Source organism: Lotus japonicus, chromosome 4 (assembly GCF_012489685.1).
Source record: "Lotus japonicus ecotype B-129 chromosome 4, LjGifu_v1.2".
Lineage (NCBI taxonomy): Eukaryota > Viridiplantae > Streptophyta > Magnoliopsida > Fabales > Fabaceae > Lotus > Lotus japonicus.
Window position 1 is genome coordinate 78,256,713 of NC_080044.1, and position 25,169 is coordinate 78,281,881.

Sequence of the window (25,169 nt, forward strand, 5' to 3'; positions counted from 1 at the left end):
TACATGATTTTTTTAGATTAAAAAAAATTACAAATGATAAATTTTGGTAAAGAATTTATTAATTTTTCCAGATTATTCTTATTTAATTTTCTATGAATGTTTGTCTCTAACTTAATATTCCAAAATCTCACCATCATTTGATGGTTAATTTGGAAAAATTTATTTATTACTTCCTAAATTTCAGAAAATAAATTATTTTTTTTCACAAAAAATGACTTATTATGATAAGAAATAGAGTATACTTGCCATAAATAATTTTACACTAAAGAAGTTTACTTAAAGAAATTTCTCCCTAACCAATTATAATTAAAGTGATTTCTAAACGTGTTTCTTGGATCTAATAAAAATCCAAATACACTAAATTAAATGATTATGATATTGATGAAGTGGGTATTAAATACGATAGGTATATATAGGCTATACTATAGCTAGGGTTGTTTGACTGCGCGATGAATGCATGCAATGCAATGTGGCCACTAGAATTGATCCCTTGCTTCCTTCTTCTTTCTGCTTTTCAGTTCCACATCTGGCTCATGCCTTGATCCACTTTTTGTTTTTTCCATTCATATTTCATTCAATTTCATGTTTCTTTTCATTTCCCAAGTTCTAACATGCACTTTCATATGGGCACATTGTTTATCTACTTCGAAATAGAAACCGCTGCTACCTTCTTTGTATTTTTGGTACATCTCTTAATTGTCCACATTTTCAGGTAATTTTAGTTTGGTCACTTTAACATTTTAATAGATCACATCACATTAATTGAATGAACCATTTGGATGCAAAATTCAAACCTTTTTTTACTGAATGAAAAAATTGGCAGATGCAGATTAATTTATTGAAGAAGAAGAATAAGATGCTTCTGTAAATATTGTAAGTAAATAATAATGTTAGGTTTAATTTTAACTTTAATTGTTGACTAATTCTATCTGAATTTTGCTATTTTCTCTAGCATAAGCTATGGATCTTGTTTCATCTACTACATTAAATTTACTAGTGATATGTTTGAGATGATGAGCATATATGACAGGCACATAGAGAATAATTACATTGACCAAGTAAATAAATAAAAGATATTCCATTACAGCAAATCATAGAATGCCGGAAAACTAAAAAATATGGAGCATGCCAATAGTTTATTGAACCTAACACACCATTACGACAGGAACATGTTACCTTTTAATTCCATTTAACATGGTGCATATATTAGATAAATCAATATATTCTGGTGGGTTGGGTGAGAATATAAACTTAACTTACTTACTCTGCCACTTGACAAAAAGAGACTGTGATATATATGCTATCTCTTGTAATGGATCTAATAAATCTCACTCACAAAATTTATTCACACATGAATTTATATTAAAATTGGTACTAATATCTTTCAATATTTTGAAACATGTACCCAAACATGCAATAAGTCGAGAGACATGGTGATTAAAGTCAGGAAAATATTTTTGTACACACAATGTCTCCAATCAACATGTAGGTTTTAGCAGTGATTTTCTACCGTCACAAAAGACCACCGCTATCCCACCTCCTCCTCAACTCACCTAAAGCAGCTCATGGCTTGGTGGGTTGGCTCGTCATGATAAAAAAATTAATAAAATGATAGTAAAAGTAAAGCATAAATTTTTTGATGAGATATGCAATCGTGATTGGCGAGTTCACAAGTTGTAATTGTCTAGTTTGATCTATTGTTTTGATGGGGTGAGTTTGCTTTACCACTTCTACTAAACAGTAAATGACTAACTACGCACGAAATGAATTTCATTTTCATAGATGAAAATCGAACTACCAACCTCATAGTTAAAGAACATTGTGAGAAAGAATCACGTCACACCTTATAGTTATTGTAAAATAATTACATGCAATTCGAAACTATATTAAGGCACAATCTATTTAGAATGCATGATTACATTCATGTAATAAGATGCATTCAACCATGTTGGTGATTTATTTAGGAAAATTTCCCCTAATTGATCAATAATGTTTCATAGTACAATAATAGCATATTTCATGGAGAAAGGGATGTACTTTGATAACTAAACTGAGTTATGTTCGCAATACATAAGCCCCTATATGGAGTTTGTGGACAACAATAAATTATGTAAATTTTCACAAATGTACTTTGGGTAGTTAGATCAGTATATTAATTTTACTTACTTTCGGTCCACTTCCTTAATTCTGAATATTGGTTGTGTTGTGTTAGTATTACAGTTTAGCCAAAAATTAATGTAGGGTATTGGCCACCCATCCATAATTATCATTTGCATTGTCTGAACCTGACTTAAAATCAGGTTACGAATAATTAATACATTGAAAATGATAAATAGTTAATTATATCTTTAAATCACAATAAAAAGCTATCATTATAAATAAATAGGTAATTGTACGTTTTTAGGAAATGAGATGAGTGATTTAGAAAAAAATAACTACAGAGTGTAGGATGACATGTCTAGTGGAGCAATGCATGTATTTAATTTCTATATACTTTTAACCACAAAAAACAAAATTATTAAGGCTAAAAAATATTTTTGGCCCCTGATGTTTCAAGTTTGTGCAAATTCTGCCCCTACTCTATTTTTGTCGACGTTTCTACCTCTCATATTTTCAAACAGTGCACCGTCTACCCCTCCGTTAGTCAGACTTTCTCAAGAGAGGTTCCTGAGTGGATTGAAGAGATGAAGATGAGTATATGAAGTTGATGATGATCAAGGAAATAATATAAATTAAATTTGCTTGATGTGTATATCAATTATGTATGTAACTGGACTGGTGAAATGCATGTTTTGCTACTTACAGGTCTTGAGTTTGAATCTCCCATGCCCTCTTTTCCCAATTCCACTTGTAATTTCCACATGATAGGTCCAAAAAATATTAAAAAAAAAGCCAAATCAGTTCATTCCATTATTTTTTTAACGTTTGACTGACGGATGGGTAGATGGTGCACTGTTTGAAAGCATGAGGGGTAGAAACATCGACAAAAATAGAGTAGGGATAAAATTTGCACAAACTTAAAACATCAGGGGCCAAAAGTGTGTTTTAGCTCATTATTAAACTACTAATTGCCATGCCAGGTCCTGTTACAGAAAATTTTAATGTGCTATAATTCTTGTTTATTTTTATTATTTTTTGATTTTCATCTTTTTTGTTAGAATAATGTGTATGACTTTTGTGCCACATGGGCAGTATCCGCTGTCGGTGGTGATAAATTAATTGAAAATGAATTAAAAAAAGTCGTTTTCGTCAATTTATGAAAAGCTTGTCCACGTCACGATTAAACAACTGTGATTGTGATTTGCGTATGATTACCTTTCTAGTGCTGCCATAAATTAGTATATTATCTATACTTTTCTTCAATTACTTAATTAATTAGAGGTAGAGTATAATATACACTGTATTTGGGCAGTTTTGTGTTTTACTTCCCAATTTGTCCTTGTTCTCTTAAGTACTCAAGTTAAGATGAAGGTTATTTTCCTAATTTCATATGGTCATACCAGTTTTAACTTTTAAGGTAAGCTAACAAGTAATGACAATACTTTCAAAAAACAAGTAATAACAATATATATAAACTGAATCTATAAAGCTCACAAAATAGTGAAATACTCTCAATCCATTGCATTGATAAATAATGATTAATAAAAGGTTTTTTAAATGTAGTACAATTTGTCATGAAGAATTCTTCTACGATAAAAGAGGAACTTTTTGACACATACAAATTTATGTGTAGTACCATACTTATTTTTATTACTGCTTTTTAATTAAAATAATATATTTGTATTGTTTTTTCATTTCATTGCTAACCGTTTCTGAAGTTGCTTTCTCTCACTGCCGACACATCTCTTTTCTCCTTAAACTAAGACCCTTTCAGAGCCAACCATGCAAGGTTTGCCGTCCTCGATCACATGCTCGAGTAAAATCCCTTCCTCGTTAAGGTTAGGGTTTAAGATTTACAGTTGGACTCGAGCAGACTGAAATTGCTTTGTGTCAACCTTCAACCTCTCTTTGTCCAACTCCCCTCAAGGTACCTCAAGTCTTACCTTGAGGGCATGCCCTAGTCAAGATGTCTCTGTTAATTTTAGCCTCAAATCTATGCACCTCGGATTTTGAAAGTTCAATTATGGCATTTTTCGCTTCATTTTTCTTAGCTTGATGATGACTTCGGGACTTTTTGCTGCCCAGGCGCAACAACCTTTGAGTGCATTTGCTCTTCTAAAAGAGCCTTATCATCCATGGTTTTTTTTACGAAAACCCTCCATGTGCCGCTTTTATGCTTCAAATATTCAACATGGAACAAACCACAAACTATTTGGTCAAGTACCTATTAAATTGTGCGCCACTTCAGGGGAGAACCTTGCAATATCCTCTGCACACTAGTCTTGCCCACCTCATATGAAGAGTAAAGGGACATTTTGAGACCCCTTTTAAAAAGAGAACACTCAAGGGCAACACCTTGCAATATCCTCTACACATTAGTCTCGACCACCTGAACATCAGTCTGGTTACCAAGAAGTCAACATCCAAGAAGAGTAAAATGACATTGTGAGACCCTTCTCGGAAAGAGAACACTCTGGCATCCAATTTGATCATGGAGGCTCGATCACAATCACTCCGCCTCTTCATCGACACTAGGTCTATCATTAATAATTACAATCTCATACTCTGGAGGAACATTCTCATTGTCACCAGTAAAGGGGTTGACCCTCGACTCGAGAAGTAGCAGAGCGCAAAGCAACAAGTTTCCTCAACAACCTTAGACAAGGTTTTTTCATGGAAGATCTTGACATCCACGTTGAAATGAATTCTTAAAAATCGGCAAGAGACATGAAAAATAAGAAAATAAAATGAGTGCATTAACTATCTTCACCGTGAGGGTCCCTTTGGTATCTAGGAGGAGAGTTGATAAGGTACAACACTTAAAGGCTCATCCCTCTTAACAACGATCTTTGTCAAAGTCTCCTTCAATCGCAAATCCATCAAGGATAACTGGGCTTCCTTGACTAAGTAACTCTCAACGGGGAAAGGTGTACCATTGGCAGCCCCGAGCACTAGACTAATTAAGTTCCCTCGTACGCGAAACCATTTTCTCATTGATCTAAATGTGTGAAAGGTTGTAAGAAACAAGTACAAGAAACCACATTGTAGGACAATGGGCAAGGAAATTCCAAATCGAGAGCTTGGCACAAAATTTGGAAAACCCTGACGAAAGCCCAACCATTCGCGTGAAGCTTATAAGGGGCTATCTGAAGATGGTTCGGTACTTAGTTCTCAAACTTCATGTATGGAAGATGAACATCGAGTACAGTGGACTCGACATTCAAGCAAAAAACATACGAGTGAACTTACATTTACCTTAAGTTATTCCAGACTGGAAGAAACATTCAGAGTTCTCTTATTTGTTTTCACTAATCACTGATTGTTATGCTCTTGTTTCTTGTTTTGATCGTGATGAGATGTAACTTATGTTCATAAATGGGGAAATTTTGTTGTTGATCACCTGGTGAGGAACACTTCCTCCTTTTTTGGTTCTGTTTGGGCGGAGGAGGATCCGCCAAATTTATTGGCATCTTTGCTGATTTGATTTAAATGAATGGCTGTTTAGTTTCAATAAAAAAACTGACATTTATTTATTCAATGAGATAAGTTAACGCTCAAATTTACGATATTTCAAATACTAGACTATATGATATTAACCCACTTGACGAACCCTAAAGGTTTTTAAGAAAAATCAAATATGCTCGACTTGGAAACAACCGGGTCATTGGTTATGTACTATTCCATTCTAAGTCTTCCCTTTTGGTACTAACAGATTTGGCATTAAGCTGAAAAATAAGTATAGAGTATTTGTGAATGTGCCAATTAAGTTAAGTGTATAAATTACAAAGGTCATAGTTGGGTTAGTGAGTCCATGGTAGTACTTGAGATTGTAATAACAACAACATGCCACGTTAAAAGGCATGTGAATGAGGTGGGGGCCAAAGACAACCGAGCAAGTTCCAATTTCATAATTCAACATTGGACCACAAAGCAACAAGAGACCACAGCTGGCTGGCAACTGTGTTGTTCGCTTGTGTAGTTGTGTTGTTGGGTGGAAACAACTCAATTGTGAACCACACGATGCATACTGAAAACTCAAACACTCGTTCACTAACCATGGCAAATCAAATCTAAAAGACTAAAGTGAAGGAAAAATACTTAACTGGGTCATAGTGTCGGGGCTGAGATATATATATCTAACATGTTGAATCAATGATTCCGATCATATTTAGATACTCAGTGAAAAACTATTATGAAGTTAAAATTACGGCAAACAGCTTAAAAGAAATTATTTCTACTAACTTGTTTTTTAACTCATCGTGATTTTCGATCGTATGTCCAAACATACACACACTACATATATATGCTGCCTAGCATTAGCCCCACTTCATTTGCACCTGGACACCATCCACCCTTTTCCCCTTCTCCTTTTGGTACGGATCTTGCATCAATGCCATGGTTTCAATGCTTTCTTTCCTGCTACTACAACTCCTAGAACCAAGGCTTAAGATTGGGCCATGTCCATTTCATTTCTTTTTCCTTTTTTAACTTTTTTCATAATCTAATCAAATATATTTTTATTACGAAAGACAAGCATATATAGAGCAAAGACATCTATGGTATTGTGGGAGTAGGTCTTGTGGGGTTTTTTCTGTACATAATACTTAAATTTAAGAATTTACTAAAATAAAATCAAACATGCGGGGACTTTATAAAAAAATGAGGCACTGTAAAAAAATTACATGGCAGAAATAACATTTGGATACTATTTTATTTTTGATGAAATTTTTTCTCTTGAAAGGCTCGATTGCTACATTTTCCTAGTAACTAACAAGGAACCGGTCAATTCAGATGTAATAGTTCATTTGTTACCAAGCAAAAACTGTCGGTGGCTTGGAGCTATTCAATTTCTCTCTCAGTACTCTTCTTCTCTTTTCCCTTTTCATTTTATAAAATATCTTTTTCTTTATAGTTTCTTTAATAAATAAATACAATATCAGGAGGAGGTTCTACACCACATCAAGTAAAGGCATTTATTATTATTTTTGGACGACCCTAAATACAAGTCCTTCTTTCCAACTGGGTTCGTTGAGATACATAATTTGACAGAACACCTACTATCACAGTATATCAATACACGAGCTAGATTGGTATAACATGTACATCATCAAATCAATATTTGTATTTTGATCCACGTTGACCGGATGGAATATAGACAACACGCATTGAAATCAAATCAAGATCCCTCATACTTTATGCATTTCATATACGTCATTAATACTTCCTCCCGTTCCCTATTACAAGTTACATTTTTTGAAAAAAATTTATTACAAAATAGTATAAGTCACTTTCTAATATCTAGGAAGCATTAAATAATTTTTTCCAAGTTCACCCTCATATTTAATATGAAAGAGATGGTAAACTTTAGAAGTATTAACTTGGAGAGAGAAAATCATAGGAAAGTAAATAAGGGTAATCTAGGAAAGTAAAATATTTTTTTTACAAATTTATTACTAGTAACTACTTTTATTAATCGACTTAAAAAAAACTACTTTTATTATTCTAAGAGAATTAGTTATTTGAGACTTATATATAGGAACAGATGGAGTATTATAATTTCACAAATTTATGAGGATCTAAGAAATTGTTCATTTAATTTTGTCAAAAGAAAAACTAGGCATGTTACATTTTATACCTAAATTATCAATTATCCAATTATTCTGTCACCAGCACCGCCAAAACTTAATGATGCCTGATATCATTAGAATATAAACAGATTAAGTAGGTATAAGTTGCTAAAATCAGATCGACAAATTGTGATTATGTCGTATTTTCTTAACTAATTGTGTTCATTAGATAAATAAACTTCACCAGAACAAATTGATGTTTAAACTGCATTTATTTGGCATGTTTGTTCTGACAATTTTTTTTATGTAAATATAAAAACTGGTGGATGTATGCATACAAAGATGCAATGATGGCAGTGATAATGACTATAACTACCACTATTATTATTGTTGTTTTATAATTGCAAGCCACATGTACAGTACAGCAGAATCCCATCTTGCCGTGAATATATGAAAGCGAGACTTAAAAGTGAGTAAAAATCACAGGAAGTGCAACACAGCTTTTTATAACTTGTTTGGCTTTAGCTCTTCCAAACTCACGTTCAGGTAGATCCTAGAGCTTCTGAGTTATACTTTGCTTCCAAACAAAGAACATGAATCACACGGGGTGGCTCAGGGCCAACGTGTAAGGTGATTTATACATGATCATTAGCATCTTGAAAGTAAAAATGTTGGTCAAAATTTTATTGCTTCGATCCATAGCTTTGTAGGAAGATGAAGTAGGGTGAAATAACATTAGTCATCACAAAGACATTATTAAAGATTACACTTAAATCGTGGTTAAATGAAGTATATTTTTTTATTAAAAAAATAAGAATTTTGACAAAGCAAAGATGCAAAGATAACTTAACTTGGTTCAGCATATTTTAATTCAACAATCAAGCTGATTTGACACTAGTACAATAATTAGCTAACTTTAATATGTTTTTTCTTTTCTTTTCTAATAGAGGTATCATATAGAAGAGTAAAAAAAAAAACAACTACATTCGATGGAGCTAGCTCTTCCCTCGAAGTAATTTATTTATATATAAAATCGAACTCAATATTTTATTTAAGGAGAATCAAACATGTCACTTGAAATAAAAATCTTAATTAGCTGAAAATAAATTATTAATCAAACCTTTTTGAGAAAAGATGGCTGAAATGAGCATCCAAAGCCTTCCACTTCACTAATTGGAACCAAAAGAATCATTTCCCCCAAAAATAGAAAAGAACATAGTGCCAAGTTTAGCATTTGAGGTGGAATCAGATCATTGGAAAAAGACCAGGCATGGATAAGATCACATCATAGATATGTAGCTATGGGTACCTAACAGTATTGAAGCCACTCGTAGGCCAACTATTCTACTAGTAAAACCCATGACCGACACTCCCCCAATAATTACTTAGCCCAAGCGACAAGGGACACAGATTAAAATCATGATAAGGTGAGCACCGAGTAAATTTCACAAAATAATTGAACTCATTTTCCCTTCACGGACCAATACCCTATTTCTTTTGGAGACAAAGACTGTTCTTTTGATGTGACACAGCAGCACAGATGTAGCAAACAACAAGGCCACACGGCCACACCTTGTATTTACTACAATGTCCCAAATCAAATGTACATGCAAGTCAAAACACACGGAAGAATATATATAAACCTGAAGTAACACCAATTGCAATAGGACATGTTTCTCATCATTTCATGACAGCATTTTGTTGTTAAGTCTTCCATACTCGAATGGTGCCATCCACAGAAGCAGATAGCATGCAGTTTTCCTTTGGGTGATAACTTACACTTGTTACCTGACAGAGAAAATCAATTGTATCATATCATGGTCGTATTATCCTTCTAAAAGAGGTTGCTTAGAAAGAAAACTATGCACAAAACTTTGTGTCTCTAAAAGTAAAACACACAATCATACTGTGAAATCCAAAATGCTATCTGTACACCTGCAATATGCAGGTGTTTTTGTAACAAACAAAATGAAGCATCTCAATGACTGACATGATCATTAGACTCGAAACTGACAATAACAAAATGCAGAATAAGGAAGATTAATTACTGGAATAACAGAGTTCCTGTAGCAGACCAGAGTAGCATAAAAATAACTGCTCTAGTGGTTGAGGTGACAACTATTTTCACACTGGACTTCAAAACAATGCAAACAAAACTGGCTCAGTGAAACATGGTCCACCCCTTGGGAAATCATATAATGTAAATGAAGAAACATAGTTTTATCGGACAGAGCTTTAGTAAGAGGATGTCAAGCCAGTACATGGGGGGGGGGGGGGGGGGGAGGGGGGCTCCATTATCCTTTGTTGAGAGGATTTGAAAACTTCAGGAAGCAATGACGATGGTTCATGCTAAAGTATCAGTGAAAGAAAGGTCTACAATGTCATTTTATTAGTATCATCTTCGCACAGCTTTCTTCTAGAAAGAATAAACTAATGAAAAATACTTACCACTGAGGTATGGGCTCTGAAACTTGACACTACATATGCATCTACAAGATCCCAGAAATAGATGAAGCCATCCTCAGAGCCACCAGCTACATGAGCATCCGTGTTGGTGAGGCAGCAATCCAACTTGTATGACTGAGGATGATTTAATAGAAATGATCAAATTTAATAAAATTATTAAGTTGGAAAGTGTGAGATGAAGATGAACATAGTAAAGTTACTCAAGACACATGAAGGACAAGCTTTAAAATGAATAGTTGCAGGAATCAACAAAGAGTAGTCTAGAAATGCAGATATACAAATGAAAGTATATCAAATTATTTCCCACAATTATTTCGCAGCATGCATCAGCTATCTTCTGATATCATTAGATAATGCTATACGTGGAAAGTTAAAACAAAGTGATCAATCAAAACCAGATAGGCAACTGCAAACTAACCTTATTAGTGTGTCCTTTATATTCTTGTAATAGTTCACCTGAGGTTCTGTTACAAGAAAGGAAAATGAAACTAGCAGGTATATAGGTCCATAGTAAACTTCCCCGAAATGTTATGAACATACCTGTCTAAAAGGCGCACAGTAGAGTCTAAGCAACCGGCTAGAATGCAGTTACCATCATTTGACATTGATATACAGTTGACAGGTTGCCCAAAGTTATCGGATATTTCTCTAGTGAATAGAAAATGATAAAATAGTTAAATTCCATCATGAGGAGAAATTTTATGGCAACGATAAAAGTATCTAATATAATTGCAATTTATCTAATAATATATGAAATATCACCAAGTACGTATTACTTGGTAATTGGTTAAATTCATGAATTACAAGAAAAGAAAAAGGTCATGAACTTTTCTGACTACAATGTGACTAACCTGCCAATACGAATGTCAAATGTTCGAACAGTTCCATCAACACTTCCCCCAATAATTTCAGTTTTTGTTAAGCAAACAGACATCACACTGTCTCCAAATGTGTCAATAATCTGCACATGAACTACAACTCCTGATCAATAAACCAGTAGAAAGCTAATAAGCGCATTCAATGTGATGAGGAAAAAAAAGAGTTGGGATATTTTGAAGAAATGCACCTGGATTGGCTCAGTGCTGTGGGATCTGCAGTCCCAAGCACGCAGTGATTGATCATATCCCGCTGAGACTATAACAGATGAATACTCATTGAATTTTACACCATTTATCTGCAGAAGAAATCAACAATCAGAAACTACAATCTATTGCCAATTTTGGATTCAAGGAAAGGTCAACATATATTTTAACAGCAATGACAATCATTGAGACCTCAAGAACATTTTAACCCTCAAGGATGTTGAGCTCTTATTTTACCATTGAATACAAAATAAACATGGATTATAATAAATATTTACAGGGGTATTGATAAGAACCTCAGGAGAACTAAACCATAAAAGCCAGCCATTGTAGTTTGAGAACACAAGACCTTATAAACCTCACACTAGAAATCCCATACTTCCAATGTAGGACTCAAGACCTTGCAATTGGATCCTAACAGGTAATTTATGTTGAAGGTGCATATTGATATAGGTCTGAAACAGGTGCATCTAACTAGTGTCATCATTTGTTAAAGGCAATAACAGTAACATCACTCAAACAAGAGAAAATGGTATCATTATCCCTAACTCCCAGCCTCCCACTCACTAAAGGTAACAGGGAAAGGCATTTTAAACATAATGGAATGAAGATATGAAAAATGCTGCTTTGCAGTGTTAGAATAAGAAGGTACCTCACCATCATGGCCACGGAATTTCCTAATTACACGTCCGGTCGCAACATCCCAATAGAAGACCTGTCGATCTCCACCACAGGAACATAACTTGGAATTGTCCCTACAATGAATAACAGTTAGCTAGCTCCTCACCAATACACTCACATTCCATCCTCAAACACAATTCAAAATGTAAAACCTCACAGATTACTCTACAAACTACTGTTTTCTCCTAGGTTACCGAAAATGAAAAACAACAGTAGTACAAATTACTAGCTCATGCTTGCAGTTATTTCATTCTGAATATACATAAATTCTACATTACATTCTGAATTTGCATACAGCTTAATTGATTGAAGTGAATGAAAGAGTGAGAGAGAGAGAGAGAGGGATTACGTGGTGACGTGAACATCTCGGACTTCGCGGCCGTGGGATTTGTAGGTCTTGATATGGATACCACGGTGAGGATTCCAGAGGCGGATGGTGCGGTCTTTGCCGCCACTGAGGCAGTAATTTCCGTCGGCGTTGAATCTGGCGGCCAACACGGCACCCTCGTGACCCTTCAGCACGTTCGCCTCCTTCCTCGGAAGATCTTCCACGCTCATCTCTTCTTCTTCTTCTTCTTCACTACGCGGGAGAGAAAACAAAAACCCCTCTATCTCTATCACCACCCTGTGTGTTTTTATTTTTTTGGTCGAACATTAATGTGGGCCTGGTCAAATCTTCTCGGCCCAACAGCCCAATTCACAGGGCCATTTTACATTTAACCATTCACATTTTTTTACTGTGGAAAAAAAAACTATATTTTTTACCAAAAATATCTTAATTATCTTATGGTGCAAGGTTATCAATGAACTTGGTTTTGAATGTCATCTAGGGTCTATGAAGTCATGATGCATATAGGCCCCGTTGGGAAGAACTTATATGAGCTTATCTGATAGCATAAGTGCTTATGTCAGTGTTTGGGAGAGTTTATGCAAACAACTTATGGTCTACCATAAGCTGTTTTGAGCTTATTTTCATAAGCTATTTAAGATAGCTTATGAAAAACAGCTTATGCTTATGTATAACTTATTTTCAATTTATTTCAATAAATTTTTTAAAGTAGCTTATAAATAAACACTTATGTCATAAGCGCTTATGACCATAAGCACTTAATTAAGTTGTTTTCCCAAACGGTGCCACAAACATTAATTTCATGGCTCTCAAATTATGGGTTGTTTCTGTTGACTCTTCCTTGCTTTGTTTTCTCCTCAAATAATTGGTCCCAACTGTGTTACTTTAATGATAGCCCATAATTGCTGGGCTGAAGTGGTCACTTCCTTGGGTTTCACTTCCCGGGAATGTCATTATTCATATGGGTACTGTGATGCTTCTGTTTCAATTAAGTCTAGGTACTATTAAATTGATGTATTCAATGTGTTGTTGGAGAAGGCTTTGATTCATGGTCCTGTTTCTGCTTGGGCAGTTGGGATGATGTAAGAGGAATGATCTTAATTTCTCTGTGGAAAGCTTGCTGACATAAATTCAGTTCCTCCCATTTTGATAGATAGTATATTATATTCAGAATGCGACTCTACCACATCTTATTACATTTACCACATACTTATATTTTTGTCACCACAACAATAATATGGCGTGTCACCTCTATCTTTCACACATTCTATTCATCTATTATGATATAAAAAAAAATTCAGTGAACTGCATAGTATCACAAAAGACATTCATAATGCATATGATTTCAGATGAGTTTACATCTAGTCAGAGAATATATTAGAGATTTCATTGTTCAAGTGGCTAAGCATACTAGCCTGCCCTCTTGCTTAACGAATTTTTTAAAACTGGCAATATTTTGGAAAATCTGGAACCAATAATAAATTCAACAATTGTCTTAAGCTTAGGTCTTTCACAATGGTTGAGTGCATCAGGTTGATTCCACCTTGTACTGTTAGTGACATGCTAAACTACATTATTGATGGCTTAACTGAATGCAACTAATGGAAATTAAGGCAGGCAGCTAAAGACTCAAGAGGCTTGCCAGGAAACCCCACAGGCCACAGTGAACAGTTTTCCATTCAGCTTCAGTAGGCCAAGCAGTGGAATCAACGAATGAGGAGAAGATATTGTGTTCAAACCACACCCTAACCCTTTCATTCTCCAGAAGAATGAATGTGATAATTTAAATTTCTAAGAGACTAATTAATAGTTTACTCAAAAAAGAAATTTTTAGTTGTAGAACTTTATGAGATGAAGCAAACATAATATAAATTCCAAAGTCTAAGACTACTTTATTTAATCGCATAAAACAGAGAGGACATTCTCAAGTCTGAAGTTCAACATCTCACACTAATCTCAACTATTCCCAATACAATGAAACATCCAAGGCTTCAAGAGTTTAAGAATGAAGGTGCGGGTGCCTACAGGCTTGAGAAGGAGTTGGCCACATCAATCACAAAGCGATATTTGACATCAGCTTTGCTGAGCCTTTCCATGGCTGTGTTGATTTCATCTATCTTAATCAGCTCAATATCTGCAGCTATGTTGTGCTTTGCACTGAATTCAAGCATTTCCTGAGTCTCCTTTATCCCTCCAAAGTTGCTTCCCCCTACAAGCTTCCTCCCTACAGTAAAAACACATGGAAGTTAAGACATTTCATTGGTAAATTCATGCATTACAATAACATGCAAACCTGCTGAGAGTTTCAATCATATATACATAAACTAATGGAAATTGTTAGTTTCAGCTGTGCATGTTGGAGACTCTTATCATGTTTTCCAATATCAACAACATGATTACACGTAATAGCATTAATTATGAACAGAGAAAAGAAATAGGAAATTTTCTAGTTCATTTTCTACTTTCATGTTCAGCTTTCAGCCTTATCTCTTGTTTTTATTCTGTATCTTGTTTTGAAAACAACACATATTTTTTTGGGTCCAATATAGGTATCATTCACAGGAGACAATCATGTTCGAGCAGAAAACATTCACATCATGGTGGGCTAACACTCGCTACGGATTTTTTTACCATACTCACGTCTCAAACCCAAGAGCTTTTGCGTAAGGGAAATCAAACATACCACTTCAACCTAGTTTTTATTGTTTTATGTACAAAACTAACAAAATAAAAACAATGTGGCAGTCCTGTAACTAAAACTGAAAGCAGAAAATGAAAACAAAAAATGAAAATAGAACCAGACATGCCATTTCAGAACAATTTCATTTCCCAAAATCCAGACTTGAATGAATTTTTTAAATCTGACAACATTTTGGAAAATATTGAACATATATAATTAATGCAACAACTGTTATAATTAGGTGACCTTTCACCATGAACTATTATTACTGTCAAGGACATGTGCTAAAATCATAGTGTTTTCACCTTGTGTTGTTAGTGACATACTAAACCACATTGTACCATATTGGAGATTGATCATGGCTTACCTGCAACTAATGGAAAGACAGGCAACTCAAGAGGCTTGCCAGGCAACCCCACAGTGACCAGTTTCCCATTCAGCTTCAGTAGGCCAAGCAGTGGAATCAGGGAATGAGAAGCAGATATTGTGTCTATGATATAGTCTATGGTTCCCAGAGCTGCCTGCATAAATTATGTGCAAAAATTCAAAGGCATTAAGAGCAACAGCATAACCATTCAACTTAAACACATTATTTTCCTATTGACTACCATGGAGAAGGAGAACATGTTTGGTTTCCAGTTTGCGTCAACGAGAATGAGAAAACACACATCCCAAAGTATCCATGGAGAAACAAGATTTTTCCATGTTGACTCAAACGTGGATCGGCATTGAGTTCAACGGAAATCCAAAGATACACTAAGATTAACTACGGCTGCAAAGCCAATCAGGAAATTTTGTTCTAAACAGCTATATTATTTTTCTCTAGTATTTTAACAGGATGATAAGATTCTGAAATCCCACTATTACACTCTTCTTTTCACTTCTGTATGGAGTTATCTTCTTCTGCTAACTCACTATCACTAATTTAATGATAACTGTTGAAATATGTGAATAACCTAACTTTTGGTAAAACAATATGTCAAAATCAGAACCTAGATGAATCAATTATCTCTAAACATCAATCATGGTTTGTATCTTTCTTACCTTCATTTTGGCAGGATCAGTGGAAACAAGGAAAGAATCAGCCCCAAGCTTTTCAATGGCCTCAGCTTCCTTGTTTGGAGAGGTGCTGATGACAGTAACTTTCAGCCCAAATGCTTTACCAAATTTGATTGCAACATGGCCTAAACCACCAAGCCCTGCCACTCCCAAGTGTTTCCCTGGCTCTGTCATCCCATAATACTTCATTGGGCTATACACAGTGATCCCAGCACACAGTAGTGGTGCACCCGCATCAAGGGGTAAATTATCAGGAAATTGAAGCACGTAGCGCTGGTGAACAACCACAAAATCAGAATAGCCACCATTGGTTCGCGTCCCATTGTAAGGAGAATTATAGGTGTACACAGGTTGAGGGCAGTAATTCTCCAGATCCTGATCACAATTCTCACATGACTTGCAAGAGTCCACTATCACACCAACTCCAACTTTATCACCCACCTTGAATTTTGTCACATTGTTTCCAGTTTTTGTCACAACCCCAACAATTTCATGCCTGAAAACACACACAATTGTACAAGTCAATGCAAGTTGAACTCAAAGATGTCCTGATTTTACCTTCATAAGCATTGAGAAAAGTATTACTATGTCCAGTGTTAACTGTTGCACAAACACAAAACTTCAAAAATTAAAGTCAATTAAAAACAAAAAATTGCATTCTGGGATTCAAGAGTTCAAGTTTTTGGCAGCTGATTGGACCTACCACACATATGTAAAGTAATTTAAGATTATATGCACATATAATTTGTGTAAGATGGTGTAAAGCAAAGTGTGCTAAATATGATTAAGTGCATGCTTGGATTCACGGCGGTTTTGCACCGTGTATCCAAACATGTAACTTAAATCCAACGATTGTGTCAATTCAGAAATGAGATCCAAATTCCAACAGACTAGTGTTGTTTTAAACTTGGCCATAAAAAAAGAAGTGCGTTTCTATGAAAACCTTTTTTTTTTTTTTGAAACACGTTTCTATGAAAACTGAAAAGTGACAATATGTGTCCCAACAAATTCAATGATGTCAGATAGCATATTATATGATAAGTTTATAACCTCCACCACTGATTTGGGCGATTGAGAAATGTAAAGCAATATCCACTTTTCTGATCTATTTCTAGCATTTTTTATTTCATGAATCACTTCCCCTTCACAAAAGTTACTCTTCCATAAGCACTTTTCCTTCCTACTTTGTGTTCAAATTTCCAATTTCCCTTATATTTGACTAAAGAACTTCTTTTATTGTCATTATTAATGTGAGGGTTGTGTCCGTGAGCGATCTATAAACACTTCTATAAACAATCTATGGTCCTAGAGGCAGCCTTGACCAGTAATGGTGATCGAAACTGAACTCACCCACATTTTTCTTTCATAGAAAAAAAAAAAACTAAAAATCAAATTGTTCTCAAACACACTTCATCATGCAGAAAGGTCGAATAACAAATTGTGGGGGGAAAAAGGATCTGGTCAAGGGATAACCATAAACTTCAATAAAATAATATTTTGTCCCATAGACAAAAGAAATAACATCAAAACAGTTAAAATATTATTAACAGGGTTAAGGTTTTGCTTTATATGCACTTTATTTATTTTATGGTGCCAAAAATCTCAGTCTAAAACCCCAAAAAGTAACTAATAATAAAATAAAAAGTTTATCATCATGTTCATAGTTCATACCCGGGAACAACAGGATAAGTAGTGAAACCCCAATCGTTCTTAATCGTGTGCAGATCAGAATGGCAAACCCCACAAAACAGTATCTTGATAGCAACATCATCATCGCCATTTTCCCTGCAAAAAAAGAATCACAAGCAAATGTGAGTGAAGCTGCGATCATTAGAACGAGAGAGTGAGTTGAGATGGAAAAAAAAACACAAAAAACCTTCTGGAGAAATGGAAGGGAGACAGGACACCAGAAGTGTCTCTAGCAGCCCAACCAAAAGCTTTGAGAGGGAGTTCAGTTTCAGGTGATTTGGCCATGCCTTCTTCTTCTTCTTCTTCTCTTTTTCTGTTCTTCTCTACTCTACTCTTCTTTCTCTATGTTTATGCTCTGTTTTCTCTTTGGTTCTGATTTGTGAACGTGATATGATACTGAAGCATGCCATTATATTGTGTAAAAGCACCACCTAAAATGAGCGCTATCATTATGAGTTTGTCAGATTCTTTTTTCACAAATGCCAGTAAAGAAGTAAAGAAAATCTATCTATCTATCTATCTATCTATCTATAAACTCTATAAAAGAAGAGTTTTTTGCAGCCTTGAGGGTAAATCAGTAATTCAATATATTAATGCACATGAGCTACAATTTTACCATGGATATTTCAGTCAATCTTGAAATAATTAAAATGGAACTCAATCTCAGCCGTCCATGGCCTTAATCTTTACGGTTGTCATCTTCCGGTCTTAGCCCTCTCGCATTCGCTCTAGAATTAGGATTTCCGTTTTCTTTCTACCACCTCTTCAGATGCTTACGTTTTGATTCTGCAAGGCTTCAGTTTCCATTCCACCACTTCTTCTACCCTCATTCATTCTGTTTCAATAATAAGGGAATGATGAAAACCCTTATATGTCCGCTGCATCAGAGAGATAGCTTCTGGCAGAGGACTCAATTCTCCCATATACACCTCCGCCGCTTTGATCACCAAATCGCTGTCCACTCCACCCCGTTGAGATGTCTCCTTCGTCGTACCCAGGTTAGATCTCTGTAGGCATTCCCCCTTTTGTTGGATTGTCCCACTTTCAGAGTTTCAAGCTGTGACAAAATGTCGCCCTTCATGTTCGCCATGTTTCGTTCGCAATTAATGGTCGCTTGAGTTGCTATCCCTGTAACATCAATCTGCAGTGTGAATTTCCAACCGCTATGTATTTTTTTCGTTATTATGTGACTCCTAAACCCTGATCTTTCGCTGTTGAAATTTCAGCATAATTAAATCGGCGAGGAGTTGGACATGGAGGAGCAGGTCTTTCATATGCACTGTGTTGAAGTTGCCTCGCTTTCTGCTTGATTCGCTCGAAGGTACCACCAACACGGTAGAGGAGATGAAGCAGACCTTGCCCTTTTCACGTTTATTCTGCCTCTTTTGTTCATTGAATTTTCCTTTACCTGCAAAAACAATTTCCTTGCTCTCTATTTGGGAAGCATCAGGTTTGTGAAAAAAGTGGTTCTACTGATATGTGAATTAGCATAAAAAGAGGAAATTTTCAGGGAGGTGAATTCAATATGGCTGCACCAGTAAGAACCCTCCTAGGAAAAAAAATGAACAAACAATTGATTGGAAAAAGGATGATACCCCTTTGCACTCTACAGCAAGATTTATGTCTATTTTATATCCATGTAGATTCAGATCAGGCTGATAACGCAGCACAACAGGTATGTAATTTTCAAATTCTATTAATGCCATGGTTCAACGTTTTCTTTGGCATCCGTTTCACCTTATGCGATTTCTCTTGATTCATATACAGTTGCTTACAATGACTTCTGATACATTCGTGTTTCAGCAGGCTTATCATTATTTTTGTTTTTTGAACCGTGTTGGCATATTGAACTATTCTTTGGTTTCCCTTTTTGCGGCATTGTTTATTTGTTCATAAATTTAATTTCAGCTTTCATTGTTTGTTTAATCAAATCATAATCGCAATGTGAAGCCTGATGCTACACAAGTAAAGAAAATGTCCAAAGTTGCTTCCAACCCAAGTTTGTTGTGTTCGATTAAGGTCTCCTATTTGATACTCACACATTGGTCAGTTTTTCTTATCTTATCTCAAAGTACATATGTTGTGTTGTTTCATGTCTCAGGTTCTCAAGAGATAAACATATCTGCATGTACACCAAACTCTACTAAACAAGGTTAATACTTAATAATTTTCTTGGTGATATTTACATAATGCTAATATTTAGTCTTTAGTGATGACACTTTGAAAGGGTAGATTTTAGTACAGTATTTGGAACTATGATATCAGAGATGAACTCATATGGTAGAGTATTTGGAACTATGATCCCCTGCAAAATTTTATGCTTATCCAGGTCTTTTGCTGATGGGTTTCCAAATTTATTTATAAGTAATGCAGAAGAGCTGTGTGGTCAACATGCTGCATTTTTTGCATCACTTAGCTCCCCCGCCAAGGCTTTGAACAATTTTCTGACATATGCCTTCAGCTTTGCAAGGATACTGTCAAATATTCTCAACATCATTTATATGACAGCTAGATGGCTTTATATGCACTAGAGAGAGTATGAGAAATATTGATGTCAAATAATTAAGAGAAAATAAAACTATCATTAATGAGTCTTTCAAGGTTTACCCAATATCCATAATAATCATATTCAGTTTCTAAAACCTCTTCATTTTTTGCCTCAGGTCTGTATCTAATAATTTCTTTTGATAATTTTCCCTAATTTTTTTGATAATTTTATTCTGACAGATAGTGGAAAACTTGAGCCTATTTCCACGCCCTTCTTCACTGATTCGATGATGAACATGATGAAGTCGTAGTTGTAACTCTGCTAATGTTCTCTCTATTACCTTCTTTGGTGCCTGCCTTCTGCATTATCTATTGTCCTATCCTTTCTGTTTTTTGTTTTGTTTTGTTTCCTGTTTCTACACAACTGATTTTATGCATATTTGTTGATGAAGGTAGCCTACAATCTTATCTATTTCTTTGGTTTTGATTGATATTATACCTTTTGTCGATTAACCTTGAGGGTGATGGCGCAGTCAGTGTTGAAGCTTTCATTGCTAAAGCATCATTCTTGGCTAGCAAATGTGAAGTACTGAATCTAAAGTATAAGGTCTGCTATTCCAAGTGCTTTTTATTATTTATAGGATTTCCTTCTCTTTATTTTCCTTTGTTTCCATTTGTAGCACATATATATTGGATCACTTTATTTTGTTTTTCCCTTATTCGATGCTTCATTGTTCTGTTTGTGCTTCTCTGGGAATTTTCCGAAATTTCCAACCAAAATTGAAGTGAGTAAAACTTATCTTCCTCTGTTTTTATGTGCCGTACATATTTTGTCTTTCTTCCCTCACTGTGTTTGTTGTTCTTCGCTGTGTTCCTTCGCAACTATTGTGTCTGAAATTGAAACCCTTTGCCGCTTTACAATTCTGCAAGTGTTTCTTCTCTTTCTATGCCCATTTCCGCTTTCACCCTTAATTTCAGGTGGATAATCACTATTCTGATTTTGTCCGTTACAAACCATTTGGACTTTGGTTGCTTCTTTCACGCCGCAAATAATGCCAGGTAGAGCTTATGTTGTTAACCTCCCTTTGAACCTTCATTCATGTCATTCCTTTGTGGAACCAAAACACTATTTTCTCTTCTTTTTATGTTTTTCTTGGCTGAATTTTTTATGGGGAGCATGTCATGTTAACATCTTACTTTTGTGGAGCTATATTATGGCATGCCATTTTTTGAAATTTTAAGTTTCATCAGTATTCTACTACTTTTATGAGTGAATTATTTGTCTTTTATGAATTTATTCTAACGCCAACGATGTACCTTCTACTGGAAATAGAGAGTACAATTCTATGGAAGACGTTCCCAAAAAGCCAGGCAAATGGCTCGCCCCTCCCCTTCGCTCCTCTCATCGCATTGGATGAAGGGCTGTTATTTATTTCTTATGCTTTTGATCTAGGTGTAATGCTCATGAACTTCATGTAAGGGCCACTAAGAACACATGAGTTAGTGTTTGAATCTTTCATGCTTTATTTTTATTTTGTTACATTTTTTGGAGTGATTGTAATTTTGATTTTGGATTTTAGATATTGAATTGGTTAGTACTATAGACCTCAAATTTTTGGTTCAAGTTGTACTCTTTGTGCTTTCGTTGTCCTTTTGTGGTTCTAAATATTGTTTTTTCAATTTAAGCATAATAAATGAAAATTTAAATGTTATGGAACTTTTAAAAAAAATTATGGAAATTGTTTTTGGGAAAATTTAAACATATTGAAACTAAAATAAGATATTGGCATCCCAATTTATATTTTAATTTGAGTAATGTAAATATGGGTTCACACAATTGAACTGACTTTAGGTTCCAGATTTAAATCTCACATCCCCATAAATTGAGGGTTCGAATTCCCCTCGGGTTGGCAAATTTCAGCTGGTGGGCATGTAAGATCAAGTTTTGATCTAGTAGTACAACTCTATGTTTTGATGATTACAAGTTAACCTTTTGATATGAACAATTGTGGTACTCTAACGTGTTTTTCTGAGTGTGCTATTTACAGGCTCTGACCTCAACTCAATCTCACACAAATCAGAAGCACTGTGTATAAAGGGTAACCCAAGCAACGCTTTCGCATTCACCATGTTCAGTATGAACAGTGGAAAAGCTTCAGAAGTTCTGAAGCTATACAAACTCTGATGTGGACTCAGTCGCTAGAAGCTCTGAAGATCCAGAAGTTCTGATAACCAAGAAACACTGAAGGTTCAGATGTTCTGATGGTGTAGAAGACTCTGAAGATCCAGAAGCTGAATAGTGGAAACTCTGAAGTCCAGAAGCAAGAAACTCTGAAGGCCATGTTCTTCCCTCTGAGTTCAGAATCAGAAGATACAATGGTCAGAGGATCTGTGCTTTCCCTCTGACTCTGATCAACCGGCTTCACAAGTTCCAATATGAAGTATTCCCCTGATCAGAAGTCTCCTAGGTTAAAAGGTCAAGTCGCTATCCAAGTACAAAAGCAAGTGTACCTTCCTGACGACCTACCTAACGTTCTCAGCCACAGCAGAAGCTGGATTTTCCAGAACTGCCCTCCAACGGTAGCATTTCCCATGCAACGCTCAACCCTAATCCTTGGAGTATATATAGAGGCTGAAGATTGAAAGAAGCGGTGTAGAAGTAACACATACGCGCAAGACATATTCAAAATATTCTAAGCTTTCTTTCATCTGAAATTCATTGAGTTTACTATTAGCTTTTTAGAAGCAAATCTCTTGTAAACATTTCTTTGATAAACAGTTTGTTTAGTTCCTTTAGGAGATCAAGGTTGATCGGATCCTAGAGAAGACTAAGAGAGTGAATCTTAGTGTGAGCTAAGTCAGTGTAATTGTTAGTCACTTGTAGGTTTCAAGTGCAGTTGTAACTCTTACCTGATTAGTGGATTGCCTTCATTCTAAGAAGGAAGAAATCACCTTAACGGGTGGACTGGAGTAGCTTGAGTGATTTATCAAGTGAACCAGGATAAAATCCTTGTGTGCTTCTCTATCTCTTATCGTTAGCACTTAAGTTCTCGAAAGATTTGTCAAAATCTTTAAGGTGGAAGTTTTGTACTGAAAACGTTATTCAAACCCCCCCTTTCTACCGTTTTTCATACCTTCAATTGGTATCAGAGCGCAAGTTCTGATTACCACACCTAACAGTGTTCAGTGATCCGGGCCGGTGTGAAAAAACAATGGCTGCCACCACCAGTGAAACTCAAAGAGATGGTTACAATGCAAAGCCTCCTATGTTCGACGGTCAAAGGTTCGAATATTGGAAAGATAGACTGGAAAGTTTCTTTCTGGGTTTCGATGCAGATCTCTGGGATATTATTGTGGATGGCTACGAGCGTCCAGTTGATGCAGATGGCAAGAAGATCCCAAGGTCAGAGATGACTGCAGATCAAAAGAAGCTGTACTCACAACATCACAAAGCAAGAGCAATTCTTCTAAGTGCTATTTCCTATGAAGAGTACCAGAAGATTACAGATCGTGAGTTTGCTAAAGGCATTTTTGAATCTCTGAAGATGTCTCATGAAGGAAACAAGAAAGTCAAAGAATCAAAGGCATTGTCTTTGATCCAAAAGTATGAATCCTTCATCATGGAGCCAAATGAATCCATTGAAGAAATGTTCTCCAGATTTCAATTGCTTGTAGCTGGCATACGACCTCTCAACAAGAGCTACACAACAAAAGATCATGTCATAAGGGTCATCAGGTGTCTTCCTGAAAGTTGGATGCCTTTGGTGACTTCAATAGAGCTCACGAGAGACGTTGAGAATATGAGTTTAGAAGAACTCATCAGCATTTTGAAATGCCATGAGCTGAAGCGCTCAGAGATGCAAGATCTGAAGAAAAAGTCCATAGCCTTGAAATCCAAATCTGAAAAGGCTAAGGTTGAGAAGTCAAAGGCTCTTCAAGCTGAAGAAGAAGAATCTGAAGAAGCATCAGAAGATTCTGATGAAGATGAGCTGACTCTGATCTCCAAGAGACTCAACCGCATCTGGAAGCACAGGCAGAGCAAGTTCAAAGGCTCTGGAAAGGCAAAAGGAAAGTATGAGTCCTCAGGCCAGAAGAAGTCTTCAATCAAGGAAGTCACATGTTTTGAGTGCAAAGAATCTGGGCACTACAAAAGTGATTGTCCAAAGTTGAAGAAAGACAAGAAGCCAAAGAAGCACTTCAAGACCAAGAAGAGTCTGATGGTGACATTCGATGAATCAGAGTCAGAGGATGTTGACTCTGATGATGAAGTCCAAGGACTCATGGCCATTGTCAAAGACAAAGGAGCAGAGTCAAAGGAAGCTGTTGACTCTGACTCAGAATCAGAAGGAGATCCTAACTCAGACGATGAAAATGAGGTATTTGCTTCTTTCTCTACCTCTGAACTGAAACATGCTTTGTCTGATATCATGGATAAGTATAACTCTTTATTGTCTAAGCATAAAAAGTTGAAAAAGAACTTATCTGCTGTCTCCAAGACTCCTTCTGAACATGAGAAAATTATTTCTGATTTGAAAAATGAAAATCATGCTTTGGTAAATTCTAACTCTGTGCTTAAGAACCAGATTGCTAAGTTAGAAGAAATTGTTGCCTGTGATGCCTCTGATTGTAGAAATGAATCTAAGTATGAAAAGTCTTTTCAAAGATTCCTAGCTAAAAGCGTGGATAGAAGCTTAATGGCTTCAATGATCTATGGCGTAAGCAGAAATGGAATGCATGGCATTGGCTATTCTAAACCAATTAGAAATGAGCCTTCTGTGTCTAAAGCTAAATCCTTGTATGAATGCTTTGTTCCCTCTGGTACCATATTGCCTGATCATGTACCTGCTAAAGTTGCTAAACATCCTCTTAAAAAGGGATCTTTCTCTATGACTAAATATCATGCAAATATTCCTTTAAAATATTATGTTGAGACACCCAAGGTGATCAGAACCTCTGGGGTAACTAACAAAAGAGGACCCAGAAAGTGGGTACCTAAGGACAAGATTATC

At 35.6% G+C, this 25,169-nt stretch overlaps 2 protein-coding genes across 2 annotated transcripts; both read right to left on the reverse strand.

Moving 5' to 3' along the window:
- Positions 1-9,110: 9,110 nt before the first annotated feature.
- On the reverse strand, positions 9,111-12,499 carry LOC130711534 (uncharacterized). Its single transcript, XM_057561204.1, has 8 exons — positions 12,246-12,499; positions 11,868-11,970; positions 11,200-11,307; positions 10,985-11,094; positions 10,674-10,781; positions 10,552-10,597; positions 10,116-10,247; positions 9,111-9,455 (listed from the first exon to the last, which is right to left on the reverse strand). The coding sequence occupies exons 1-8, from the start codon at positions 12,452-12,454 to the stop codon at positions 9,372-9,374; spliced, it is 900 nt and encodes a 299-aa protein (XP_057417187.1). The 5' UTR covers positions 12,455-12,499; the 3' UTR covers positions 9,111-9,371.
- Positions 12,500-14,072: 1,573 nt separating this feature from the next.
- Positions 14,073-18,067, reverse strand: LOC130711533 (probable mannitol dehydrogenase). The gene is made up of 5 exons (XM_057561203.1): positions 17,861-18,067; positions 17,656-17,769; positions 15,970-16,480; positions 15,293-15,446; positions 14,073-14,469 (listed from the first exon to the last, which is right to left on the reverse strand). Exons 1-5 carry the CDS (start codon positions 17,956-17,958, stop codon positions 14,267-14,269), a joined length of 1,080 nt encoding a protein of 359 aa, XP_057417186.1. The 5' UTR covers positions 17,959-18,067; the 3' UTR covers positions 14,073-14,266.
- Positions 18,068-25,169: the final 7,102 nt, after the last annotated feature.